This window comes from Embiotoca jacksoni, unplaced genomic scaffold (assembly GCF_022577435.1).
Source record: "Embiotoca jacksoni isolate LCO1_2020_lvr unplaced genomic scaffold, fEmbJac1.0.p SCAF_11, whole genome shotgun sequence".
In the NCBI taxonomy this organism is placed as follows: Eukaryota; Metazoa; Chordata; class Actinopteri; family Embiotocidae; genus Embiotoca; species Embiotoca jacksoni.
Window position 1 is genome coordinate 4,854,382 of NW_027185241.1, and position 10,022 is coordinate 4,864,403.

Genomic DNA, 10,022 nt, shown 5'->3' on the forward strand with positions numbered 1-10,022 from the left:
TTTCTAATACATTAAATTCACATTCCCGTCGCATCTACTGGCGATAAATCCCTAATAACGATTATACTTTTTGTTTAGAGGTTTTCAACATTTATCAAGGAAACCAGTGATTCATTCATTCACCAGACAATTGACAACAATAGATTTCGGTTCGATCTGTTTTATTTGTGTAATTACGGTAACGTCAACGACTTCCCCTCGTGGCGATGTGTAGGTATTGCAGCTCCAAATAAGCACCTCCAAATACGATGTTAATTAGCTCAAAAACAAATCAGTACGTTACATTAAACTTGCTTTTTTTTTTCCTTTTTTTTTTTAATACCAATCGGAGGCGTTTACCAGGAGCTCCAGTGAAATTATAGCCCCCTCTTTCCTGAAATAGGAGGAAACTTTATGGTTTGCACAAAATATTTACATAGTCCCTCCTCTTCTTCCATCTCCGTCTCCTCCACGGGATTTGTTTCTTGGACTATGGCGCTGCACTCTGAACATTTCACTGTATACGTGGCGTCTCATGTTGTTACTCTAGCATTGTTTAACTTTATTCTAGCAGCTTCGGGTAGCAGCAGCTCTAATGTTTTGACACTTCTGCAGCCGTACGATTATCTGTATTACAGCGGGGTGCGTGCATATTTTGGAGAGGAGTGGGGGAAAGCTGCAGAGCTGCTGGAGAAATCCATCGGGACGAAGGAATCACTGTTCAGGCTCCGCAGGCAGTGTCATGATGACTGTGTGGCAGCAGGGACCGATGCCTTCAATAAACTGGGTAAGTTAGGAGGTAGTAATATTGTGTGAGAGAGATATTTATTATGTTTGTTATTTGTTATGAATAATATGGCTTGCAGGCACATCTGACTGATGCAGTAACAGCTCATACAGTCAGTAACATGGTAATACAATGAAATACTTCACTTTCATGACTTTGTTTGAGTTTAATTAGAGTTAATTTAGAGTTCATTAATGAGTTTGAGTTAATTAAACCCAATTAAATGTGATTAAATCAATTAAATACATACAATTACGATGTACTTGTGACTCTTTATATCATAGTCTTTGTGTTGTTAGATCAGTGGTACAACCTGTGAATTTTCCTTTTCAGATTGTTTCATTTGAGGACATTTTACAGACCTGAGCACAGATGGGAAAGTAATCAGTGTTTAAACAGACAAATGCAGAAAATACAACAGAATTTTGTTTCACAGAAATACTATATTTTCTTTTCTTTTTGATTTATTGGGATCCCTGCCTGTGGTGAAAGAAGTATTCAGATTAAGCACCAATACAACAAAGTAAAAAAAAAAAAAATACTCCATTACAAGAAAAAGTCCTGCATGAAATTTCTTATTAAAGTAAAAGTGTTGAGCAATTAGCAGCAAAATGTAGTTAAAGTATAAGTCCTGCTTTGGCTCCTCTGACTGATGTACTATTATATATCCAGTTTAATAAACATAGACAACAGATAAATCTGAGGGGCCTTCAGATAATTACTGGGAGAGAAAAGAACAAAAGACAATTGCGATGGACAAATCTGTTTCCAGTTTTTGGACTTTTTCCTTAATTTTTAATTTTAGGTGAGATGTTGAATCATTTGTACATTTATTAAAATGAAACCATGTGAAAAGTCTAGGGGGGGAAATCACTATTTGGTGGAGCTGTTCAAAATTCATAGACATCTGAAATGTGACCGTGACTACGCACTGCTTTTTGTAAGACATCAGAAGCCAAAAAAGGTTGGAATCCACTGGTTTATTTTTTTTTAACAAATATTGTATTTTAAAAGCTTGTTATGTTATTAATTGTGTCAAATCCTCATTTTAGAAGTGACTACAGCTGTCAAATATATGTAGTGCAGTAGAAAGTACAATGTTCCCTTCTGAAATGTAGCCAAAAATTGGACTTACAGTAAGTACAGTACTTGAAAAAAATTTACTTATTTACTTCCCTCCACTAAGAACTTACTGCTGTGGATGAATGATAATTACTAGCGGTAAACTAGATACAGCTTCACCGATCCTCAGTTCTTGAATGTGTGACTCAAATACATTATGCCCCGAAGATCAGAGAAGAAAAACATGAATTTGAATTAAGCAATCATATTATAAATCATCATTTTGATGTAAAATAAATGATCAGTACATGTAGATTTAAAATACGAGAAGATCCATACAGAGCCCAAATGTTAAAAATAAAATGTATAATTATAATTTCTACTTTATCATGTTTTATTTGAATAACAGACAATGTTCAACGGTATATTTTACCCTGTATTGTTAGACTCTGAGGAGGGGAGTCTGTGGGACCTCTGGGCCTTGGATTGGGTGCAGCAGAGAGCTGAGTGTTTGAGGTTCTGCATCGGCCGCTCTGTCACACCTGCAGGACAGCTCCCTGTTTCTTCTGACATCGAATATGAATTCGGCTCTCGAAACCCTTATAACTTTCTTCAAGTCACATACTACAAGGTAAGCTGAACTTCAAGCAGCCGTAAAGGTCTGCGACATAACTGAACTGGTCATTTGTCATTGCCTTTGATAGTACTGCTTACATATTTATTATTGGCATCAAGAGGCAAACAACTGAATGTTTGTGCTGTGACTCTCAAACTCGAATTGTGATTCAGCTCACAGCTGTATTTTAAAGCAGCATCCCCATCTGTCCGTTCCTCACTTCATTCACACTCTCCTCTTCCTCCACATCAGTTGGAAAAGTTGCAGAAGGCAGCGTCAGCGGCTCACACCTACTTTGTGGCCAACCCCAGTCACCTGGAGATGAGAAACAACATTGAGAAGTACAGGCGGATGGAAGGTGTGACTGATGGAGATTTCCAGGACAGAGAGGTTGAGAATGAGAAACACTGGGTGAGGAGAGACGGCTGATGGGTTATAGAAGGATGACAGAATGGGGTTGCAGCAGGTTATTTTGTATACTGACCGCTCTGAATGGCCACAATGGGAAACTGCGTTGTTTTTGCTGTTATACACAGAGATAATTAAATATATTTAACTGCCATATAAGGCTTGAGGAGTGAATCCACAGCTATTGAGGAAAATGCACTTCAATTAATCACTAGTTCAGGCTATATTTGGCTTAAGAAGACTGATCTTTTTGGTCAACAGGAGGTTTTGCAAGTACAATATATAACAAAAGTTATACAGGTTATACAACAGTAATGTGGAGAGGTAGCTGTGGCCTGAGGAACTGAATTCCTCTCTCTCTCTCTCTCTCCTCCACTTTCTGTTTTCCAACCGTTTTCCAACCATGTAATCCAAACGCGGCTTTACTCACTGAAGATCTTTGCCTGAGCAACTAATTTTGTCGAAGCAGACACACTTGTCATAACATGATTAGGATTAAATGGTCCATGTAATGAAGCACGACTCACAATTTGTCCATCCTTTTTTTAAGGAACTGAACAGAATTATGTTTTAATTGAATTTTTCTGACATCAAAAGCCAATCTTCAGCTTTAATGTGAATATACAATTTCCTCTTTATCAAACCCAGGTCCTGTATGATGCTGCTCTCCAGCATGAGGCCTCCTCTGACTGGGTGCAAGCAGCAGAGAAATGGAAAGCTTGTGTTAATGAAACTCTGCGGCAGACAGAGGAGTGCCGGGTGCAGTGTGAGGTCGCCTCCCAACGGCTGCCCGAGGACAGGGGAGTGGAAAGCGTTGATGGCGTGTTTGAGAAGGCTGCGGGTAAGAAAAGCGCAAAGGCCCCTGAACTGAACTGTGAGTTTTCTGCCATGAATCAGACAGAAAGAAAGCAGAAAGTACCAGTTTTCACTGTTTCTCTTTTCTGTCTAGCTCTCTCCCTCTCCCTGCTAGCATGCCGGCAGTCGTGTGTGACTCAGGTAGCCACGCGACCTGAAAGGATTTCATCTCAGGAGGACTACCTGCCCACACAGCTTGAGCATCTGCACATTGCACAGTTTAAAGGTCAGGGTTCAGAGGTCAAACTGATGTGATGATATTATAACACCACATTCATTTGAACACTTAAGTACCACTTTACCTCATTTTGCATTCTTGCTCCCAACAGCTGGTGATATCAGAGAAGCATTGCAGACGCTTCGCTCTCTTCTCCTGTTTTACCCCTCTGACAAGGACTCCTTAGACAACCTGCAGCTCTACTATGAGACACTAGGGGGAGACACAGAGTCACAGGGCACACAATCTGCTCAGGTACCACATTATATTTGAATAAACACTGTGGTCAATTTTTTTTTTATCTACGGTCTTCATCTCAATAAAGTGATTTAGATAATTTAATGGACCTTGGAACAAAAATATTTTTACCAAAATTGTCGTGTCAAACATAAATGATCACTGTTCAGTTATCTCAGGCACATTCACATAGATTTAATATTTATCTATTCATATTCATCAAGTTTCAAGTTTGACCACACGCTTGTGTGTGTTTGCCATGCAGGAGATTGTGAGATACATCAGCCGCTCTTTGCAGGAGAAGAAACTACTGTATTTTGGTATGGAGAACCTTGACTTCAGTTTCACTGACCCAGTAAGTTCTGATGCCAAATTGATGCCAGCGTTTTGACAAGAGGGATGGCTGTAAAAGATTCCCTTGCTGAGTATATCAATCATCTCCCATGTAGGATCTTTGGACTCCAGAAGATGTTGTGCCTGAATCGCTGAGGGAGAATTGGAGGTAACACAAATAGACAAAAATTAACAAGTAGAACCTAAGGGAAGGTCAATAAAGTATTTTTTGTGTTTTACTGTTAGAGCTGAAAAAGAAAAAATGAATGAGAAGATGAAAGAGGGAGAGCAGAAGGAGGAAGTGGATGACAGTGGGTTTTTTGCTGGTAAGTCATTTTAACTTCTTGTTTCAGCGGGTAAAAGTCAAGAATGTACCCACTTCTTGTCTCATCTCTCCCTATGTGTCCTCTCCACAGGGGGTCCAGTCCGCCAGGTGGGTGTGACCATCACCATGGACGACGAGATTCTGAATGGGACCAACCGAGTCGTCCTCGACGGAGTCATGACTGAGAAGGAGTGCAACAGTATACTGCAGTTGGCAACAGTAAGTTCATGTTGTAAAACAGCCAATATTTCTAAAACACACAGCAACACCCTCACCTTCTGTTTTGTGTCTTTTCTCCATAGGTTGCGGCATCTGTTGGAGACGGTTACCGGGGACGACGTTCTCCACACACACCTCATGAGACATTTGAAGGTCTGACTGTCCTCAGGGCTGTAAAGGTGGGAGAAAAGGAGCTAATGCCTGCAGGAATATGACATGGTTTTGGAGACATCTCTCGACCTTCACCGCTGCTTCTTTTCGCAGTTGGCTCAGGATGGCCTGTTGAACCAATCAGACGCCAGACTTTTATATCAGCTTGGTGAAAGAGTCCGAGTTCTACTGCACTCCTACTTCAGGAGCCCCACAGGACTTTTTGTCTCCTTCACACACCTGGTCTGCCGCAGTGCTATTGCAGGTAGTACCATCGCGATTCACATCTCTCTCAAGCGAGATCAGTATTACTTGCAAGAATGAATGGATTAAGTCACCTAAGGTGGAACTACAACATCTACGGGGTATCACAGAGTTCTGAGTTTAACACTGTGAACTGAAATGTGTTGTTTTGCTCAGGAAAATTGTTGGTTTCTTTGCACTCAGGTGACCAGGAGGGTAGGTTGGACCTGTCTCACCCTGTCCATGTTGACAACTGTCTCCTTGAGCCAGAGACCAATCAGTGCTGGAGGGAACCACCAGCGTTCATACACAGAGACCTCAGGTACATGAAAATAATGTGGCTTAGTAATTAATACTAAATTTAAGGAGCAACATTTGAATTTATCATTGTGGAATATGCTCCCAGGCTGATATGTCATTTTACAGCAATGAATGTAAATGTTTTCACAGAATCTTTTTTAATCGAGTGATATTACCTTTATTTTTAATGGCTCACCGTCCTTCAGATGGCAGGAAGGAGATGGAGAGAGGGCAGGAAAAAAATATATGAGAAATAGTTCTGATATTGTTAATTTCTATCACATAACACTGTATCAACAAATCGTATCAATTAAAAAACGACACATATGTTCATACATATGTTCATACAATGTGTCTCTGCTGAATGACAGATCTGTCTTTGTCCCACAGTGCCATTCTCTACCTAAATGACAACTTTGATGGCGGGGAGTTGTTCTTCACTACCAGAGATGCCAAGACAGTAACAGTAAGTCTCTTTGTCGCTCAATGCCAGGTTTTTAATCTCATGGAACATTTAATTTTGTTATGTTTAGACCCACAAACGGATATTTGTGGTGCCTGCTAAACCTTTTTTTCATCAAAACCAATTTTTCCATCCTCCTCTGTGTTTACAGGCTCGAGTCCAACCCAGCTGCGGTCGACTGGTGGGCTTCTCCTCAGGTCCAGTAAACCCTCACGGTGTTACTGCAGTGACCAGAGGCCGACGGTGCGCACTGGCCCTGTGGTTCACAAAGGAGAAACTCTACAGGGACATGGTGAGCATTATGACGACACATGCAGCCTGCTCCCCTTCCTGAGCCCTGTCGCCTGCAGTCATGTGGATGCTGATGTCGTGACACTGTTGTCGGATAACAAGAGCAGCTGGGTCACAATGCAAATCTGCTGGTTGTTTGCATGTTTTCTCAATTACAGTGCCCGGTCTGCAGCCGTGCCATGTCAGTGTCTTTTAGGTTTATAATACTGTATGTCCACTTGGAAAAGCGTAATCATTTACAAACTAAATTAATTTGTAAACCAAGGCTGAGCATTTAACATGGTATGAATTTATGTGATCATTTTATAGTCACACATGGTAGGAACCTGGCTGTGCTCTCATTTGTAAAATGTATTGGCATTATCATACGGTTGTCATTATGGGCCCCAGTGGCTGCTGTTTCGCAAAAGACACCACATAGTCTCACTTTAATGGAGAAGAACCACAGAAGTGACATGCGACAAGAAAAAAAAATTCAAAATATTAAGAGATAAAGTACAAGGAAATACTTTCAAATTACTCTTAATAGGAATGAATCTTAATTCCAAAATTGCTTTTCATGTCATTTTAACCACATGAAATTAAATATTTTGAACTTATCTCTTTCCCAGGAGCGAGAGAAGGCAGAGGCCATGTGGGCAGCAGATGGACAAAGTGTGGTGAAAAAGGACAAAGAGGAGACGGAGGGCAGTGCCACCGCCGGCCGCAACGCTCGGAGCCAAGCGACAAAGGAGAGGAGCAGAGGGAGAGGCAGGGTAACGGGGGGCAAGGATGAGCTGTGAGAGCCAGAACGAACCTGACACAATCAAACAGGAATACATTTTCATTTACATCCATTCAAACGGAATTATCCACTATCCCATAACAGGCCCAAACTCCATCCTTGTAACACTACTTATGAACTTTCCTGCATTTGTGCAACAACATTTTTCAGTTTTCACGCACACATTCACTACCTTCAAATTGATGCCTTTCTGTGTAAAGTTTGCATGTGTGTATATACTGTATTTGTACTGTATATGATAAAGCTGAGTGAGGGAAACAATGTCAATCTGTACTTTTGTTTCAGATGCTTTACTGACCGATCACTGACTGTAAAAATGAAGATAATAAAATAAGTAATAAATGTGTCTCCAGTGTAGCATGAATATTACATGCCTAATGCATACAAGTGGGGAACGGAAAGAGCATTAGACCAAGAGTGAGGACAAAAGGGAAGTGGAAGCAAGACTCTGTTAAGCAATTACTTCACACTGATGAATAAAAATAGAAAAACTACATGGTTAATACTTTGCTCAGGCTGTTCCTGTATGCTCAGAGTAGAAGCATGTGATAAAATATGAGATTAGACAGCAACACAGCAGTAGGAACCTGTAAAAGTGCATCAGAAATTACAGTTTGAGGTAGTAAGAGGGAGAGGAGGGAACAGAGAGAGTGAGAGGTGTGCAGGGAGGGAAAAAAAGGATAGAAATAGAGAGATTACTGTTAATCCCTCATAAATGAGTGCATTTGTTTATGAAGCTTAAAAAATCTCCCATTTAGAATATGGAATAGTAATCCAGGGAGAGATCATTTAATCATTCACATCCAGCGGAGTGACTCTCGACCACCCACTTCCATCTTATCCTCCCATTACAACCAGTGCCTCCGTTCATCCTCCTCCTCTGCTTTCGTCTCATGCATTAGGTACTGAGTCAAGTACTGTTTATGGCCCATATTAACACTCTCACTCCCCCCTGTGTTATAATCCCTCGCCGGCGGAGAATTGGGTCGGCAGACCTGTTTAATGGAGCCTTGGTTTTAACCTTTTCCCTCCCTCGCACACACTGAAACCATGCCATACCCTAAAAGTCTGCATTAATCTTCTCTTAAGTAGGTGTTATGTCTCTATAATGCATTGTAGATGTCCTCACATTAAGCAACCCGACCGTCTACTGCTCTAATTACGCTGCTGGGAGAAAAGCATGAAATTTATAGCTTTGTGATGTCATCTTTCTATATTTTATATGATTAGCAAAATTTATGTAAGGCCTAACAGCGTAGTTATAAAACTGAAACCAGAGCATCCTGTTGTCATTATAACTGAGTGCTGTGTGTAGTAAGTAGCTGACAGGATCACTCATCCCTTATGTTGCTCTTCCACGCCTCAACTATCCTACTATTTGTGGCCCCGAACCACTTATTGGTTGTCGACTGATGATTCCTGCCCTTCCTGAATGTGGCTTTTACATCATTTTTAGTTGTTGTGACAATATGAGTGTCAATAGGAGGTTCAAAATTTGTGCCTCTATTCTGTTTTCATGTCACAACAGCTGTTTACAGCTAACACTTTTAATCCAGTTACCCCTTCCACCCACTGCCCCCCCACCCTCCTGTACCCCATTTACTCAAAACAAGGTCAAGAGGTCAGTGATCCCTTTCAGCACTTACAGACTGAACCAAATAAATTGTCCTATTTTGTCTCTATTGTACTGTACAAGATTGAGCTGATGAGGACTGACAGATTTATATTTCCTGTCTCACTCAGGGAGGATTCTCACCTTCTCTGTCTTTATTTACTGTCTATTCCTCTGCGTTTGTCATTTAATTTCTATTCTAGTACTTTCTTATTTTAAAAGTAATAAAGTCATAAGGTAGCGTAAGGCAGATGATAACATATTAAAAACAACTTTAATATGACTTTTCAAAAGCCAAAAAGTAGATAAGCTTGTAGAGGTTATAGTAGAACAAGGGTTGGTCTTTAAATAGTAACCCATAATAACAGACTCTCTCTCTCTCTCTCCGTCTTTATCCTGGCCTGTGTCTATGTGTCTGCTAACAAATCCTTTTTTCTCTTTTTGGTTTTCTCTCTGTTTTACGCTCTATCTCACAGCTCGCTTTGGCCCAACTCCCATTTCTCCAAATCCAGGGTCAGCCCCGCTGTCGTCAGCGCACTCGAATGAGCAAAGGTCAACACTTTGAAACTACAGAGCTGCATTTATCCACACTGAATCGTCACAGAATAAACCCAGGAAGCAGGCATCACACACATTACACACTTCGAGCCTTTTCTGTTCTAAACACAGATAAATGTGCTAACAAAGAGTCTGTGTTGTGTTAGTGGCACAGTTATGTTGTCTGAATCTTTTTCCTCACGGGGTTGCCTGAAAAGTAATAATGTGGTACTTGATCCACTTGATCCATGATAGAAACTTTTCTTTACTGTCAACATGAAGTTCAAAGATCACAGCTACATATCTAGCATTGGTGAGGATTCAAGGACTGTTGTATCTAATTTTAATGTAACCATATTGATTTAATATATTATGAATTATTGACAGAAACAATTATTATTATGCTCTGTCAACCTAATAGCTACAAAAACAAGAAATAGGTCAAATAATTAATAGGATGTTACACTGTAGTTTGTATCACCGGTGAGCAAATTTATTGTAAGTTTAGTTTAAGATTTGAATATTCTCTTTCTTTGTCTTTGTTCATTGGTAAATTTTATGAATTTGAGGCATAATCTACAGGAAAAGATTTGCATGCACTCAA

General features: G+C 40.3%; 1 protein-coding gene across 1 annotated transcript; it reads left to right on the forward strand.

The window, feature by feature from the left end:
- The first annotated feature begins 95 nt into the window (after positions 1-95).
- On the forward strand, positions 96-7,615 carry p3h3 (prolyl 3-hydroxylase 3). Its single transcript, XM_069142453.1, has 16 exons — positions 96-766; positions 2,275-2,459; positions 2,697-2,855; positions 3,501-3,693; positions 3,802-3,933; positions 4,037-4,179; positions 4,427-4,516; positions 4,611-4,663; positions 4,741-4,820; positions 4,911-5,038; positions 5,122-5,217; positions 5,303-5,453; positions 5,636-5,753; positions 6,122-6,197; positions 6,346-6,486; positions 7,097-7,615. The coding sequence occupies exons 1-16, from the start codon at positions 394-396 to the stop codon at positions 7,265-7,267; spliced, it is 2,289 nt and encodes a 762-aa protein (XP_068998554.1). The 5' UTR covers positions 96-393; the 3' UTR covers positions 7,268-7,615.
- The last annotated feature ends 2,407 nt before the right edge of the window (positions 7,616-10,022 follow it).